The 19220-nt window shown below is 33.4% G+C and overlaps 1 protein-coding gene across 1 annotated transcript in view; it reads left to right on the top strand.

The window, feature by feature from the left end:
- COMMD10 (COMM domain containing 10) overlaps positions 1-19220 on the top strand; it is a 182357-nt gene that overhangs the window by 22151 nt on the left and 140986 nt on the right. Inside the window, exon 5 of the mRNA XM_065918231.1 lies at positions 7014-7124. Within this exon, the coding sequence (XP_065774303.1) occupies positions 7014-7124 (111 nt within the window). The remainder of the gene's footprint in view (positions 1-7013; positions 7125-19220) is intronic.

The raw sequence follows: 19220 nt of genomic DNA, 5'->3' as shown, positions 1-19220 counted from the left end.
AATACTGGTTTGGGTTGCCATACCTTTCTCCAGGAGATCTTCCCAACCCAGGGATTGAGCCTGGGTCTCCCACATTGCAGGCAGATTATTTTCCATCTGAGCCACAGGGAAGCCCATCTGTTAGGCAGAGGTTGTTTTTTGTTTTGTCTCCTTGCCGATGTCTAGTTGTTCCAGCATCATTTACCTTGGTGCTTTCATTATAAGCCGTTTTGTGAGTCTTTAAGTCTGTCCTTCGCCTTTGTCTTTATTGCTGTAGCTTTATATTCTTCAAGTTAGGTAATATGATTCCTCCAACTCTTTGAAAAAAATTGGTTTGACTCTTTTAGGTCATTTACATTTCCATTTAAAATCTAGAATCAACTTGTCAGTTTCTATTAAAAAAAAAATTCCTGCTGGGAATTTAATTGGATTGCCCTAAATCTGTAGATCACTTTTGAAAGAACCGACATCTTAGCAATATTGAATCATTAAATTCATGAACATGGTATATCTGTCCATTTATTGATATCTTCTTTAATTTTTTCAAGCAATGTTTGCAGTCTTCCAATGACCAGAATTTTCACAAATTTTGTTAAAGTTATGCTTTTGCTATAGACTGAATCTGTCTCTTCAAATTTCATATATTGAAACCTCACCCTCAACATGATAGTATTAGGAGGTGGGACTTCTGGGAATTAATTAGTTAATACGGAAGGGACCTAATCAGTGAGATTAGTGCCCTTATAAAGAGAGAACTCCCTTGCCTCCTTCTGTCTCGTGAGGATACAAGAAGAAGTCTGCAGTCTGGAAGAGGGGCCCTCACCCATCCTTGCTGGCACCCTTATCTTAGACTTCCAGTCTCCACAACTGTGGGAAATAAATGTTTGTTATTATTAAGCCATACTGTCTGTGGTATTTTGTTTTAGTGGCCTGAACAGACTAAGGCACTGTGTATTTCCCTGATTTTGGTTGCTACTATAAATAGAATTGCATTTTTGATAATTTCTAGTTGTTTGTTTCCAATATGTTGAAAACTACTGATGTTTTATATTAGTCATTTGTCATAACTTTCTTAAAATCAGCCATTAGTTTTAGTAGCTTTTTTTGCAGATTACCTAAGATTTCTTATGTACATGTTATGGCAAAGTTGTTTTTGCATATGTTTGTCTTCATCATGTGGCTTGGAACAGAGATTTCAGTTTGCTGACTTTTATGTCCCCAGCATCTATGATGGTATAAAGGTCAGGTTCATGCTCTTCTGATTTTTCTCCTTTCTGGCAGCATCTTTTGGCCAGTCATACTCATTACTGTCTTCTCATTTCCACAAGCTGTAACTTTTGTGTTGTGCCAGGGCTCAGCTGCCGGTCCTCTTCTCTCATTCTTTTGTTCTTGCCTGGCAGTCACATTCAGGCTTCTGAGTCTAAAAACTATTTTCTAATAAAACATGTTTTTTCTCTAGCCTATTTGATAATTTCATTGGATGTAGAATAGGCATCTCAAACTTAACATTTAAAAAATAAATGTTTTTTATTTATTGGATCGCTCTTTGGATCGTTTCTCTTGAAACTGTTCCTGTAGTTTTCCTGTCTTAGGTAATGGTTAAAGTTTTTTTTTTTTAATTTGCACAGGTCAAAATGATATAATTTTGCCATTATTATTTAAAAATAGATAGAAAACCAGGATAAAAGTATGATTCTACTGAATAGAAACATAGGTTTCATCAACTTACAACTTAAAGAATTCACATAAAGATGGGAATCTTCTGAAAGTGACAGGCTTTTTGTCAAACTATATGCTTGTTGAATTAAGGCTGATATCCGATGTAAATAATAGTTAAGAAAACCACATATATAAAATGCTGGAAATTGATTTTTCTTAATGCCAAGGTGTTATTTATTTTTAACCATTAGGGGTTAGAATTTTCTTCATTATTTTTTGAATTTTAGATATTCCTTTGGTTAGGACAAAAGGAGGGAAGCACTTCTATTCCTTCTGTTAAATTACTTGGTAGTTTAATCCCCACTTAACAATTTCATTGTATTTGCAAATTTGTTCTAAGTTCCAAACAGATTTTTTTTTTTTTTGAATCTGACTTTGTAAATTGGGCATTGTCAGCTTAAAGATGAGGAGTAAAATTTGGCATCTCTTGGAGGGCCTCCTAGTGACAGGTTGTTTAAAAATTTCCTGATTTGATTAACGAGTGGATTATAAATACCCTTTGTTTCTTCTACAGCATTTTCTTTTGAAGGAAAAAGGTAAAATTTGAGGTATAAACATTAGTGCCCCTATTGTTCACTGGTTTATATTAATAGAATGTTTCCAATAAAATGTACTTCTAAATTGATCCTGTCATCTTCTGTCCTTTGGCAGACTCTGTAGGTACATATATTGCTGAAGAAAATAAATCTCTTATTGATTGTAATGGAAATACTAGAAACTTCTCTATTTTAAACAAATGTAAAATTACTCTGAATCTATTATTTTAAAGATTTAATTATATACACATTCATATACACATGCCATTATTTAGGGATCATAAGTATGACCTCTTATACATTCATAAGTTGATTTTCCCGGCAGGTATTGCTTTCTTGGTGATACAGGTTTATAATGAGAAATGTGTCTAAAAGCTAACCTTATTAAGCAGATTACATTGAACTGAAAAATGCCCTTCTCCCCTGTATGAAAGATTTAGAAAAAGTTCTTACTTCATGCTTCATTCTATGTGTATAATTTTAGAAAACACAGAATAAACCAACTAGAATTTTTTTTAAGTGGGGAATTTCCTATAACTAGTCAGTAGATTGTATAGGAAGAAATCACTGAGGTTAAGAGCAGTGGTCAAGGAAATTGGGGAATAAGTATTTAGCTAAGCTTTAAAAATAGGTTCATGTTCTTCTTCTATTAAATGTTTAGTGAACTTCCAGGTTTTACATTTCATAAGAGTAAATAATAATGTATAGTTTCTGTAATAAGCTGTATTTATATTATATATGGAATTTCTGCTTGTAGTATTTGCTAGTTATAAAATAAATGGTGGATTATAGCAACAGAATATAGATAGTGTTTTCTCTTTTTTTAGCAGTTAGAGTTCTGTTTTTATGTGTTTTCATGATTGATTATAGTAAACAGTAGTTGTTTCATGAATACACACACACACATAATTCCTAAAACTCATTCAGTATTTCTGAGCAGTATTTTTCCTACTGTAGATAGCCTGAGCTGTTAGAAGTTTAGTGGGTAATGAAATCAATTTGGAGGGTTTTTGAATTAGTATTTTAAGAGCGAAACTTAACAGAATTTATGTATCATTGCTCTGGGTGAAAAATTGTCTTGTGACACTTTTGTATATTTATATCAATTTGCAACATAAAAAAGTATTTCTTACTATGTGATATGATCCAAGCAGAAGCTACTATTCTAGGGAACCAGTAGTTAAAGTATGGTGATTAACATTACGTTTTCATTTTCATTTTAAGAGAGTTAATATTATTGTAATTTTGACTGATTTTGCATGTGCTTGGAATTGTGATTTACAAAGCAATTAAGAGAAGTTAAGCTTGGAGTTGTTACCTGGATGTTAGAGGGAGAATGAAGTCTTTGTATCTGTTTTGAACTGACATCTTAGTGACATTGTCAGATAGTAAGTAAAAGTGAGATGCCTAAGAACTATCATTTAAACAGTTTTGGCATGGGTTAGAAAACATTAGAAATATTAGTGGCTCATTCTCCTTGTGTTTTATGTTATGTTGGTGACATTTAAATGTAGAATGTTGATTAAGGTATAAAGACCCTCAGATTTAAATTTGGATGTGAGATATCTAATTATATTCAAATGATTCCTGGTATTTTAATGTACAAATGTTCGATATACACAATACAGAATTTTTTTAAAATAGAAGCAATGTAGTTTAGCTAACTTAAGTAAAAACTCAATCTAGATTTTATTTCCTATGTAATTAAAATGTTGATGACTTTCATATTTGTTTCTTAATTAGGAGTCTCAGAGGAATAATTAGAGTATACTATAACATCTTCACCTTGGTAAAAGGCTTTTGTTTTATTCATATTTATATCACCAGTGTCTATTACAGACTCAGAAAATAATATATGTTCTAACCAGTTTAAGGAATTCCTTCTTTCTTCAACCTGTCTTTGTCTTTTAGGACATTGATGTTTTTCAAGTGTACATTCCTCTTATGTCTATCTTTATATTTTCTGTTAGTTTCTTCAGGATCAAATTTAGTTATAATTTCGCTAAAAATTTTTGTGAATGGTACTTGCAGGATATCGTACCTGGAGGCACATCTTGTCTGTTTGCCACTGCTTAATGATGTTAATTTTGATCTCTTGGTTAAGGTGTTTTGCTTTTTTTTCTACTGCATAATTATTTTTTTCTTTTGTACCTAAAAAACAATTGTGGGCAAGAAGCTTTGTGACTATTCATTTCATATCAGAAATTTAGTATCCATTGATGATTTTTACTACAGTTTTTTTTTGTAACTTTTGATTTTGATATAATTTCCGATTTAGAGAAAAGTGGCAATAGTAACAAGCATAAGGAGCCTCCATATACTCTTCTCTTCACCAGTTGTTTACTTTTACATATTTTATCTGTAAAATGGGGATAATAAGAGTAGTGCTGGTATTGTCTCCTAGTTTCACTGGAAAGATTTTCTTAGGTTTGTTTTTTTTATTGCTCTGTGTAACTGTAAAATATTAAAAAAAAATAATTGTGGCTCTCCATCATTCCCTCTTCATTTGAGGTTTCTGGATACTGCTCTTTTAATATGAAATTTTATGTATGGGTGTGTGTATGTGCATATGCCTACATATGAGAGGCTTAGCAGCTGAACAACAACTACATTTTTTTTTTTTTAACTTTTTAAGTTACTGTTTCTTGTGGGCATGGGATGAATGTTTTTAAATCACAGAACAATAGAAAAGGCTCTAAAATTTAAGAAAGTCAGTCAGCAATGTTTTTAGTTATGATGCTTTTAAAATTACCTTTGCTTGTATTTTTTATTTGCTTCAATTCAATTGAGCATATAGAGTGCCTACTCTGTTTAAAAGATACTATTAAAAAATAGTACAGGAAAAATTAGGTAATCAAAATGCCTTATGTTTATAATGCTTTGGAGTTTCCAAAACAGTTTGAATATGCATTTTCTTATTTAGTATTGCCAATAACTCAGGAAAAAAGCAGATAATTCAGATAGATTTATTTCCACTTCCTATGAGGAAATTGAGAGCTTGAAAGATTGTGACTTAATTATTAGGGCCACCTAGGTAGTGAGTAGTGGCTTAAGTATGAACTAAAGCATAAGCTTTAAGTTCAGTGATCTTAATTGCCCCATTCCACCTCTGTGCAGTGACTAAGTATACATTCATTTGTGCAAAGGCCTGACCGTAGTGGGCCATAAACTAAAAACTGACCATATTTTAGTTTATTCACTTAATATTTATCTTTGTCGTTTATCTTAATTGCTTAAAGGATAAGTTTAGGATTAGTTAAGTGAGATCAAAACAGTGTCTTGTAGGTTCATATGAATACCTAGAGGGTGTTTTTCAATTAAGACTGTGTATCAAAATTCTTGGATATGTGAGAGTAGTTGTGACATGTGTTTTCCTGTTATGTTGGAGGATCTATTGCTGTAACTGTTGAAAATAATTGTTGTTCAGTCTGCTAGGTCGTATCTGAGTCTTTGTGGACTCCGTGGACTGTTGAAAGTAGTAGTTAGCTGGTGTTAGAGACTGTTTTACTATAATTAGTATTAAAAATCAGTACATTACGGATCCTTGCTTCATGTGTACCATTAAGTTGATTTTTTTGCTTGTGGTATTATGGATTATGTCTCTGCAGGATCTTCGCTCTTTTTACCCATAACCTCTTAAAGGTTCAGTGCCAGGAAGAACAGAACTGTATCTTTATTTTCTCATCACATCCTCTCTCGAATAGATAATACTTTCATTGCTCTCTTTCCAATTTGGCTTTGAGTCATTGCTGTGATTCTAGCTGTTGAACAGTCTTTCAAGTTAGCAATTAGTATTCCAGTTAAGTAAAAATTGTTTTGAGTCTGCCATTCTTACCAGTGTAGCTGAGGTAGTTTCAGTAAATCAGTTACTAGAGTCGAGTTGCCAGAGGTATATGACAATTGCATGTCACAAAACTTCCCTAAATATTGATAACTTTGGATTTACTGGAAATTAGATTTAAAACTTCATACATATAGTTTTGAGCTTGGAAAAATCAGTAATCTGTCATGTTCAGTAAAGCTGCATTTATGTTGCTTAATATTTTGAAACTTGAACTGCTTCAGTGTCTGCTGTCTTTGCCTTCCTGATTAAATCTTGCTGTTGTGTTAATTAATAAATTCAAAGGAAGTATTCTAATTAGTTTCTGTCATAACTGGGAAGCATAGTAGGTTAGAATACTTTGGAAAGCATGATAACACCTGCTCACTAGTAAGTAGATATCAATTCTTTGTCTGGCGCTCTTCCAGTCTCACTAACTGTGTCTAAATGTGTGAACCTCTTACCATCTGGGCACTTCAGTTTTCCACTAAATTAAAAAAAAAAAGTTTTACCTTGTTCTACTTATTGCAAAGAGTTTTGAAAGATAATGGGAGGTCATTTAGAGTAGTTATCACATATATATGCTATTTACTAGTTACAATTTATAACTATTTAAAAACCATTGGCTTTAAAATACACTTTTAAAATAGTAATTTACTGTTTAAAAACCATTGACTCCTTTAGTGTAGTTCATTGCCTCCTCTCAGAACTTTTATTTTTAGAACAGAGTGTATTTAAAGACCAGTTTTACGCTTGAATTCGACAGGCATGGCATGAGGCCAGTCTAATGAGCCCAAAGGGAGAATGTTCAGAGTGTGCAGGTTGAAGGAGCCCAGGAACTGACTTTCCACAAAGTCCAGGCTATCCATGTTCATTCCTGCTGACTGGAGATTTGCTTAAAGTTGAGTGTTTTCTTCCTTCTGTACCATCTGATTCCAATCTACACTTGTCTTTTGTAGCTCGAGACGGTTGGATGGCAGCTTAACCTTCAGATGGCTCACTCTGCCGAAGCAAAACTAAAATCTCCTCAAGCTGTGCTACAGCTCGGAGTGAGCAATGAAGATTCAAAGGTGAGAAAGAGTATCCCATTGAAATGATGTATTTTGTTTCCTACGACTTGTACTTTATTGTCGGTAGGGTCTTTGCTCTCTGGATTGAAAATTTAAAAATAATTTAATTAAAATTAGACAAGGAGTAACAACATGACAGATCTTTATTTGTACAAGTTTTGATGTCAGATTTACACTTTACTTTTTTTATTTGAGAAACCAGATTCTCTTACAAGGTGGCGTTCTTGCAAGAATATGTTATAACATATTCTTTTGAATTCTGCAATGGGAAAAAATTGGTGGTAGTCGTAATAAAATTACAATTTTAATGTTTTAGGTATTTGTGAACATTTCTGGGTGTTTTGTGTTTTAACCTGCATACATATGGCAGAGTGAATATTGTTGTCCAGCCAATGCCTGGAATATGAAGGTGACCTGAATTGTATTTGTGTATGTATAGTATGTTTGTGGGTATGTTTAAATCTCAGCTCTTACGAAATAGAATTTTGGTGATACTGCATGGTGATTTCTTCCTTAGTATTAATTTCAGAAAACTTGAACATGTTATCAGAGGTTAAAGAGTTGCTATGAAATAGTTTTTATTATTATAGCATTTAAAGAAATGTATATTTCACATGTCAACCAGAGCTATTTTTTACATACATATTTTTTTTTTTTTTACTATAATTGAGTGTCCTTAATAGTGAGAAAAGGGAGTGATCTTTTTTCCTCAAATAAATGAAAATGTTCATTATAAGACAAGTGAAATAGAGGTGAGAATGAGTGAGGAAGATCTGAAGAAGAAGAGATTATCATGACTGTATGTGATCGGAGAATAATGAAAGAAATATTATTTATTGAAATAATGGTCATTGAAAGGTGTGTATATTATTAGTTATTTGTTAGCACTTTCACTGTTTATTGGGTTGCCCAGAAACTTTGTATGGATTTTCCCAAATGAACTTTTTGGCCAACCCACTGTTATGGATTGTATGTTTCTGTCTTTCTTAAGAACTGGCATAAGTGCCTATCTCTAGCTACATGTCTACAGAATTTTGAGGCATTTGAGTTGGATTTTAACACACAACACACGCACATACATACATAAAATCTGTTAATTTATTACAGTGTTTTCAAAGTCATTTCATTTCACACATTTTCACCAGAAAATAGCATAAACATAACAATTAAGTGTTGAATTGACTGGTATATTAAATATGCTCTGCAATTTAGTAGCTGTCTAACCTCGGGCAAGTTACTTAATCCTTATGAATTTCAGTTTCTTCATCTGTAAAATAGGAATAGTATTATCTGCCTCACAGGGCTCTAAGGAAGATCAAATATTCATTGTTTGTGAAGTAATCATGCTCTATAAATGCTGGCTGCTCCCATCTTCATCATCATCATCACTAAAAGTTTTTTTTGGCTAATGAATAAATAAAGCTCTTTGTTTTAAACCAAAACTGTTACCAACTTTATTTCTTAAGGAAATTAGCCTTTCCTCTTTTCTTTCAATCTTTCTCCCTTTTATTTCTTGATCGTGTTTTTCATATGTATGCTTAGTGGGCATAGGGAGGTAAAGGATAGCCTGGAAAGTCCTTAATTTTTTTTCCCCCTGTGAACTAAGGAAAACATTCCTTTAGGTTTAGGTTAATAATCTGGAGCTCACTGGTATGGACTGGGACTGCCCCATAAGGGAAAACGCACCTATATGTTCTCACACACAAGTATATGTTCTCCAGTGTACCTTCACTTTATTTCTCATGACTCTTATATGTGAAATCTGAGTAGCTCTGTGGAATTTATAGGTTGGAAGTGTACTGTTTTTGACTCCTCTACTGGATATCCTTTAAGTATCATCACGTTGGCAGTGATGAACTTTGGGATGCTTGACTTTGGGTTGCTTGAGTCTTCCCAGCTTCTTTGTTATGTCTTCAAAATGTGTCTGTGTCAGTTATATTTTTAGGCAGTAGGCATGAATGAGTAATGCTTCAAGTAAAAGAGTCATGTTTTTAATTCATATTATTCAGGAAATCCATACCTATGTGAGAGCCAGCTCATTTGAGACAGAGGCTTGAGCACATTTGTGTTTTTCTGTTTGTTGCTGTTTTAAAATTTTGAACGGACATTTGATTACCCTTAGGCTAAGTTGTAAAGAACCCTCCTGCCAATGCTGGAGACCTAAGAGATGCTGGTTTGATCCCTGGGTCAGGAAGATCCCCTGGAGGAGGGCATGGCAACCCACTCCAGTATTCCTGCCTGGAGAATCCCATGGAGCCTGGTGGGCTACAGTCCGTCACAAAGAGTCGAACATGACTGAAGTGACTTAGCACTCACACGTGCATGACTTGTACGGCTAGAGAACCATTTTCATTAACAGGCACTTCTGAAGAGAACTGCTGCACAGAAGTATACAAGATATTTTCTTTTTGTTTGCAGATTAAAGTGAACCTCTTTGTCTGTATTGCCTGTCTCTCCTGTGGCATTTTTATGGATTTGGCCCCTATTTCTTATACCTTGTAAACAGTAGACACGTAATGGGATGTACAGTTACGATCAACCTGGATGGAAACACACCCTCTCCATGGGATGTGTGCCCCATCCCTAAAGGCCAGAGAACGACCACACCGCTGTGCCCTCCATGAACTGATCCTGGGAGGCTTTACTTTTTCTCCATGTTTCTATGATCTCTCATTCTGTTCTTTGTACTCTCGTTATATCTGAGTCCTTGATGTTAATTTTTATATAACTCTGGTTATTAAGGACACACACTCCTCTTCCCCAAACATTTGGTCTCTTCTGAAATGAGAATTCGGAAATTCTAGACAGGTTAGAATATTAGGTTAAAGGAACACGAGTATGGAATGGAATGTGTTTTAAAAACCCGATTGGTTAAAGGAAGGGAGAACTTTTATTAAAAGGAAGATTGAAAGTTATCACTGGTTAGTGTATGATGCAGAGTATCATGAAGGACAGAGTTGTCATGCTTAAGAAATTGTCATTTTTTTAAAAACAGGAAACAGGTAAAATTCTTTCATATGTGTGCTTTATAGTGTAGTTATTTTGAAAGTACACATTATTAAAATAATTCTGAGAGGATTAGAGTCAGTGCAAATTGTAAGAGAATATTTTGATAGTATTTACTTTTAAGCTGCTAAACTGAAAACTTACTGTAATGTAATTCAGTGTAAAGTGTGGTTTCTAAGAATCTCTCTCTTCTCCTTCCCTTCCAACATACACATGAAAAGGGTAGCCTGCAGTGAAGTTTTAATTGCTATCACTTTAGATAACATTGTTGTACTGACCTCCTTTCTCTTAGAACACTTCTGTCTCAAGGCTTTCCTGTTTTGCTACTAATTTTATCATGGAAACTGGATGATCCCAGCTTTCCTTATAGTACGTTGATATATATTCTAGTCGTTTTCAGTTAATTTTCATAGTGTTTGTCTACTGATTTAGCAAAGTAAGATTATTTTCCTGTTCCACACATAGCTCAAAACAAGTTTTCTGAGTTTTTTGGCTTTTTTTTTTTTTTTTTTGGTTTATTTCATTAGGGGGCAGTAGAGCTCTTTGCTTACCTAATCTCTGGCACTCAAAATGTTATTTGAAATAACATTCAAAGTAATTTGTGAAGTCAGTAGTTGTGGGAAATGCTAAGTGTTTACATTTCTAATCTGTATATAACAATAGAGTTCTCTTGTTTCCATCAACAAAATTAGTGCCTGTTAATCAGATATGTACAGAACAAATAAATGAAATCATTATGATTTCAATGTTTGCTAATTTATATGTGATCATTTGCCAAAATGAAATTTATTAAAAAGCCTTCCACACTGTTGATTTTTTGGTTACCTTCTGTCACTTGTATTAATTTCTTTATGAGAGAAGAGAATACAATATTCCCAAAGATAGTTGAATGGCTGTGTTAGATTAGAGAATAACTAATTCCAGACTAGTCATAGACAGTTGAAATTTCTTTGTTTATAGAGAATAGCAATTTATACGTAACAGATCTGGTAATTTTGAATGGCATCAACACTTTAACTTTGAATATCCTAAAAACACTAAAATATTTGAATTTTACTGTTAATCTTTCATTTTCCTCAGTAAATTTGCTGTTGAGAACAATCATATTTTGTTAATACAGCAATTCTAAATTCTTTTTGTACATCTCTTAAGAAAGAATCCTTGTGTTTCATTCTTTTTTTCTTCTTTATTTTGAAACAGCTGAGATAAAATCTTCTTTGATAAGAAAGCTTTCTAGACTTTATGTAACTGTTCAGTTGGTTTGTGCTCATGTTGTAGAAGGTTAATTATGATCTCCAGTGAACTTAGGACTTTTAATACTAATTTTAAAAATTAGAGGTCTTCATTCTTATTTGCAAAATGTATGACAAATTCTATTTAGATTGAGAAAAGGGGGAAAAGCCTTTTTTTAGTGCTTACTCTATGTAGAGATGGGCTTACCTCTTTTAATATTTAAAACATGTCTTCCAGGTATAAATTCTTATTATTATCTGTATTTTATAGATAGATGGAGAAATGGAAACATGTATAATTAATTTATTTTCCTAGATTATTCCTAACTAATAAACAAGGCTTCCCTACTTAGTAACTCAGTCGGTAAAGTATCCGCCTGCAATGCAGGAGACCTGGGTTTAATCCCTGGGTTGGGAAGATCCCCTGGAGAAGGAAATGGCAACCTACTTCAGTATCCTTGCCTGGAAAATTTCACGGACAGAGGAGCCTGGCAGGCTCTAGTCCATGGGGTCACAAAGAGTTGGACATGACGGAGTGACTAACACACAATAAACAAAGTTGGGATTTGAAGTCAGGCAGTTTTATTTCTGAGTCTTATGCTATACTTATTGCTAGGATACTGTATCATTTTGCTTATTTAATAATTTAACACTTATTCTGTAATATGTGTATATGTTTCAGGGTGTTGAGAGCTTTTCTAAAATGCAATGATTGTTTTATTATTGTTGTTCTTCATAAAAGAATAGTTACGTGGATTCTAAATTTCCTTTGCATTTTCTTATTTGATTAAGTTGAAACAATCATATGTTTAAGTCAAAGGAAGACACTAATATATTCCTTTATATAGTAAGTAAGGTTGTATGTTTTGATGTTATCCCAGTCAGTAGAGGCTGTAGTTATTGACAGAACTTATTGTAAGGGCTGTATGACATCATTGATGTTGATGTGTTATGAACAAAGAAATAGGGTATATCATTAAAAACACATCCTTAACTCTATATATGACAGATTTTTCAGTAAGAGAAAAGCATATGTGGTTCAAATCGTGAGCTCTTTGTATTAGAAGTTTAAAGTATTTTGATTTCCTTAAGGACGGTGTTCATAGTGACTGATTCTGGAGGACCTTCAAATTTTTCTGAGCTGCTTTGATGAGCAGGTCTAAATTTTACAAATGCTGTATTTTTATTAATCTAATATCTGTATAGTGAATATATTTCAACATATTCTCTTGATAATTTGAGTTCATTTTTCTCTGTTACAGTAGCTGTACATATATTTATAATGGACATTTTGGAAAATACAGGAAAAAAGCCAGTTAAAATCATGTATAATTCTAGAACCCACTTCACTTTTCACCCATAGGCTTGTTATGTTTTGCTGTATGACCTTCCAGCTGCTCTTTCTTGTACCTTTGTTATGAGTGATTTTTTTAAAAAATAGTGATGTTTGCTTTTGGTTTGGGAGAAAGAATTGAAGTTTTGTTATTACTCCTCAATACTAGATATGGTATGAGAAGATAATCTCTTTCATCAGTCAGAATTTTTTTCCCTTTTGTACAATATACTATCTTATGATCTGAAAAGTTACTCTGTAAAGTCTTGGGTTTTTTACTCACTGATTCTGATCAGAAATTTATAAAATGAGCTTTGTCTAATGAGCAGGTCTGTGTCAAGATACTAACTTTTATTTGTGTCATTTGGGATGGTTTTATTCAGGGTTCAGAAAAATTTTGAGATTGGTCAGTGGTTTTACTTTTGAAATGAAATGATTGATGAATATTGCTTATCTCTTTAAAAGACTTTTTGGGTCTTTTTTAATTACCTAAGTTATAAATGTTTATTGTGAAAATTTTAGAGATATAGAAAGAAAAACTCAGATTTACCATGACTATGCAGACATCTTTTATTTCAGTGTTTGTTCAGTGGAACTAACTTTTGAAAGTCTTCTTTTATTTTATTTTATTTTTTTGTCTTCTTTGATTTTATATTCTGCTTTTTTCACTTAACTCTGTAACAGATCTTTTCCATATTCAAATGAATGAATGAATGAATAAAGCATCTTTGGAATTTAGGGTTATTCTTCAGGAGTATAATTACTGGGTGAAGGATGTAAACAACAAAAAAGATCTGACTGTAGTTAGATAATAGGCTTTTCGTAATCACTTTAGGAACATTTTAGGTTGCCTTTGAGGGATTTAAAATCTTCTAGAGAAAGTTATAACATTACTATCTCAAAAATAAGTTCTTCGATAACTAGTTAATATACTTTGGGTAATTTTAGGAGAACAGTGAAAACCCAGGTATTTTTATAATATTATAGAGCCCTCTCACTTATAATTTCTTTATTCTAATAGTGTACACATTAAACAAGCTTTTGTTATATGTGTTCTACATTATTAAAGAACATGTGGAAGCAATCTTATAAAATATTCTAGCAGCTAGCTTAGAGAAAATAAAACAGCCCCTATTTGGTAGACAATTGCACATATACTTTGAAAAAAAAAGCCTAGTTCTTTGGAATCATGTTTACTTATTTAAATATTTCTAAGACTGTGGCTCTGGTTTTCTGATTCTTAATTTTGTTTTCTATCCTTTTTCATTGTGATGAATTTCTCAATGATAGTATCCTTTAAGTTGTCATGTTTTCTAAATGAGAGCAATACAAAAACGTCTTTCCTCAATTTAGTGGGTTTTTATTTTTTTATTTTTTGGCTTATTTTTAAGTTTCCTGATTAATATGATTTTCTGAAAGATCATTAGTATTCAAGTATATTGAAGTGTTTACATCATATGTATATAAGTCCTTGATATCACAAAATGAACCCCTTTGATGTATGTGAAGAGTATGTGTAAGCCTTTATCTGTATTTTAGGCTGCCTCATGGAAAGTCCACATTTATCCATAATAAGACTTTCTAAGCTAGCAAAAATATTGTTTTAGACACTATATATCTTTGAGTGAAAACAAAGTATTAATACAAAGAGTATGATGGTAGTTAAATTAAAAATGTCTTGTAGGAGTAAATCCTTTTTAAAAAAAATACCCCATTCATGCATTTCATAATTTTAAAAAAATCATCTTTTTACTGAAATTCTTTTCAAAAATTTTGTGAAATTCCAAAGTAGGGAGACAAATAGTATTACCCTCACTTGCCTTTCTTAGCTTCTGAACTTCTTTATTTTTTGAAATCCAGTGGCAATTGATAATTGTAGAATTCCTCAAATATAGTATATTTGAATATCTTTAAATTTTCTTTAAAATATTTTTATGGATTAGAAATAATACTAATGTAAATGAGTGGCTTAAATATTTTGAAATAAAAGTGTTAACAATGAATTAGACATGTAAACAAATAAAATGCTGGTAAGTTCAGTAAGTTAAATAAGCACACGTCTAAAATATCTCAAATTCAATTCAAGAAACACTTATTAAACACATTTATTATGCATGGGATAGGCCTAGTGGTAAAGAATCTGCCTGCCAATTCAGGAGAAAGCAGGAGACATGGGTTCGATTCCTGGGTTGGAAAGACCCCTGGAGGAGGAAGTGGCAACCCGCTCCAGTATTCTTGCCTGGGAAATCCCATGGGCAGAGGAGCCTGGTGTCTTAGCGTCCACAGTGTCACAAAGAGTTGGACACGACTGAGCGCCAGAACGCATACACACGCATGCATGGGATACTTGGCAAAGTATTTTTGATATAGACAGGTTTTACTTTCCATCGTGGGGCTTATGGTCTAAAAGGGAATACATGTTCTAAGCCTGTAAATTTAGTTTAGTGATAGTTACAAAGAGGAAATACTGAAACTGTGGAAACTGACAGCAAGGAGTTGGAGACTGCAACAGAAAGGGGAGTTTGAGGGGGAGGAAGAACAGCTGAAAAAGGAGAGAGCCTTATCTTTTGAGCTTGTTGAGTGTGAGATAGCTGAGAGATTCAGGTAGAGATTTTTGGATGGCAGTTGGTGAGGTAGGGGGCGGGTTATACACCAGAAACTGAGCCTTGGAAATCATTGAGATTTTGATTATAATTTCACTTATGAGATGGAAGAGCTTAGTCACTTCGGGAAGGAGTATAGAACCTTATAGAACCTTATGAATTCCCAAATTTAAAAGGCAAATAGAGCTGGAGGAGCTTTTCACAGTGATTGGGAAAGGAGCAGCCAGCAACTGAAGGGAGAGAGCATTTCCTGGAGGGCGAATTACTTTACATGCTGTAATAGGTAAAAGAGAGAATTAAAGTTACTAATTTAACCCTCACAGCTGGGAATTAGGCACTAGTGTTTTTCCTAGTTTGTAGATTGAGAACCTAGTCTCAGTGGTTAAATATCTTTCCCTAGACTGGAGACCAGGTTCGATCCCTGAGTTGGGAAGATCGCCTGGTGAAGGGAATGGCTACCCACTCCAGTATCCTTCCCTGAAGAATTCCATGGACAGAGGAGCATGGCAGGCTACAGGCCACAGGGTCACAAAGAGTCAGACATGACTGAGCAACTGACTCTTTCAGATTGGATTTTAAGAAGTGATGTAGGCAAGATTTGAACTTAGGTTCTCCTGCCACAATAGCCTGAACTTAAAGTCACCACATGGTAGTTAAAAAAAAAAAGAATTTAACGTCATGGGGGTCACTGGTGATCACTGTGTGGGGCAGGAGAAGGAGGTGTTTCAAGGTGGAGGGCGGTATTGAATACTACTCAGAGGTCGGGAAAGAGAAGAGCAGACATCTGTATGACTGTTGGATTTGATTAGATGGACTTCGCTGACAACCTTGACAGTTGTAATCGCAGTAACAATTGAGAGGGAAAAGAATCCTGACTGGAATAAATTGAGGAAAGAAAAAGAGGTAAGAAAGTGAAGCAAAATAGAATAGTCAGTCAATGTAGAGGAATGTGGGTTCAGTGGCCGAAGATACTAGAGAAGGTTTGTATGCCAGGGCCACATCCACTGGGGAAAAAACTGATGCTGCTGGACAGAGAAAGGTATGAGTTCCTTAAGAAAGTGAGAAGATAAGAGGGCCAGAGCACAGATGAAACCGTTGGACTGTGATGAGAGTAGGAACATACTATTTGTTGTAACAGCAAAAAACACAGAGAACGGACCAGGTAAATCGTTTTGGTGGTAGAAGAGAAAGCTGTAACTGATTGCTTCTGTTTTCTGAATGTAGTTATTTGTTCGGGGAGCAGATAGGTCTCGGAGTTTTGAGAACAAAGGAGAAAGTATGAAGTAGTTGTTTTGGATATTGGGAAAATGAACAGCCTAGTTATTTTAGACTATTTCACTGTTACTGACCAGTGTTCATTGCCCATTTGAACTTTGTGACCACGAATTTGAAACGAGAACTGTTGAAAGGATATATATTTTCTTTCATCCATTTTTCGTTGCTCTAGTGCAGATGTGAAGTAGGTAGATATTTAGGTTTAATCAGGGTTTCATCTTTGCCAAGTATATCAGATGAAGAGAGAAAGGGACAAAGGATTGACTTTGCATACAAGAGAGTGGTTTTGGTGATGGACCACAGATTCTAAATCAGGTCAGTTGGAAAGTGAGGATAAGAAGTGTCTATTGGGAGTGGCATGGTGGTGAGTGAGAAACTGACTGATGATAGAACTGGAACCCTTGCCGCACCCTCGTTAGGGTCATTTGTGTTTCAGAGGACCCTCAGACGCGTGAGTTCCTGGATTACTCAGGAGTTTTGTGTTTGAATCTTCAGACATCTTGACTTGGTCAGGTGTATAGCTTATTCTTTAAAATGGAGAACATAAATGTGAAGCCTGCAGTCTGGTCTCTGAACTTTGTCCCCTACATCAACTTGGAAACTGAAGTAGTCTAAATACAAGATTTATTCCATATCCTAGGAGTTCTTAATGTGTGGCTAGTGGCTACTGCTTGATCTGTTACTTCTTTGGTTGATGATATACCCAGTCTGGTGGAAAATACTGGAGTAGTTCATAGTGAACCCTCTCTTCCATGGTACTATAGCTGGAAATCAGTTAAAATGTAAACTTCTTTTTTTTTTTTTTACTCTTAGGTAAATATTAACTACATCTATGATGGCTTTCTGAATTGCTCTTTGAAATCTAATATTCTGATTTTGGCATGGTATGTAAACTTTAGATTCAAGAAGACAAAGTAAAGATGACTAGATTATTTTCTTATGAGTAATTTGCATTTTTGAATGTTGAATTCAGACCTAATAATTTTGATAGAAGAGGAACTGGCAAACACTTTCCTGGCCTAGTTTAAATGAGATTTTAAGCATGTTTGGTGTTAGGTATCATATAAAAGCTGAAGTTTATATATCTTGAATATGTTATGCAAATTGTATTTCTTTCAGATTTCTTTCTTTGTATGAGAATTATTTAGGGGAAATTAAACTTTTATGAAGAGGAAGAATCAATTTTACTGTATAATACATTTCTCAGAACAAATTATTGGGCTGTTTTTATGGTATTTGGAAAAGTGAAGATTTTTCTAATAAGTTCACATATAAAATTCTTTATATGTTATTACTTTCTGAACTTTTCAACTGTCTTTAATATTTATCTAAAATTACTAATCTTTTGAATAAATCTCATATTTGTATATGAAGTACTTCAAGGATTTAATTAAATCCTCAAATTTTGTATCACCTGACTATTTACTTGGAAATGTTGCCATTTCAAGATGCCTAATGATTGTGAATCTGATTTGGCTATTTTCTTGTTAGTTTTTAACATTAACTCAGCATCATGAGTTCTGTGTTTTAATTCTAGAGCTGAATGGTGTTTTTGAGGATCTGAAGGTAGTTGTTCAGTTAGTGCACAGAAAATAGCCAATTTCAATCACCATATCATTTAATCGAGAATGGTGTCCATAGGCAGTGGGAACATAATAACAACTAGGGCCACAGACGGAATAGGGTTGGTAGAGCACTTATTGTGTCACTTATCTCACCTCCTGCTACTAGCAAAGACAAAGAGAATTAATGTAATCTACTTTTTACAAACCTTGATAATTTGCTTGTTTCAGGAAAGTTTTGATCCCCATGTCTAATTAATGAAGTAACATATACACAGTTTTTAAAACATCATATTAAGCTTTAAAAAATTTTTTTGTTGATGTTAATCTGGAGTTTATGTAAAATTTACTTATACTCTATAACTGTGCTGTTAAAACATCAGTGAAGCTCTGTGTATTTGTTGTTGTTATTGTTGTGATTAGTTAACCAAAACATATAGCTGACAAATTATACATAATGGGTGAAGATGAAATGTAATAACAAGTAAATGTATAGAAAGAAATTCTTACTTATTAATTTCATCTTTAAAGGGCAATTTTATGCAAACTCATTTTAGGGAATTTTAGTTTTAACTCTTTTTTATTCCTTGTATTTTGCTAGATTTACATGAGTAATTTATATTGTAGAAAAATCGGAAAATGTAAGAAAATAAAATTCATCTATTATTCTATCTAAAGATAATAATTTTGAATGACATACTTAATTGGCATATAGCTTTCCAAATCTATCAATTATAAATTAGTTTCCCCCCGCCATGAAATACTACATTATAAATATCTTTGTCAATAGATGAGTTTTTAAATGGCTCTGGAATATTCTATTTTTTGGTAAATATGGTTTATTTTTTCTAGTAATTATTTAGCAATATATTTGCTTTAAAGCCATGTCTAAGCCAGTTGACAGATACTAATATATTGACTGAAGTGAGGGAAGTAGATCATAGAAATGCTATCCATGTATTAGAGAAGATTTTAGTAGCTGCTGGAGTATTTACTTTTTATTGCAGGATAAACTTTTTTCTAATAATCATGTTTCAACATATAGTTTAAACATATAGTGCCTTTAAAAATTTTTTATGTGTGAT

Source organism: Muntiacus reevesi, chromosome 1, assembly GCF_963930625.1.
Source record: "Muntiacus reevesi chromosome 1, mMunRee1.1, whole genome shotgun sequence".
In the NCBI taxonomy this organism is placed as follows: Eukaryota; Metazoa; Chordata; class Mammalia; order Artiodactyla; family Cervidae; genus Muntiacus; species Muntiacus reevesi.
Note: the sequence above shows the minus strand (reverse complement) of the source record. Positions and strands in the feature narration are given on the sequence as shown.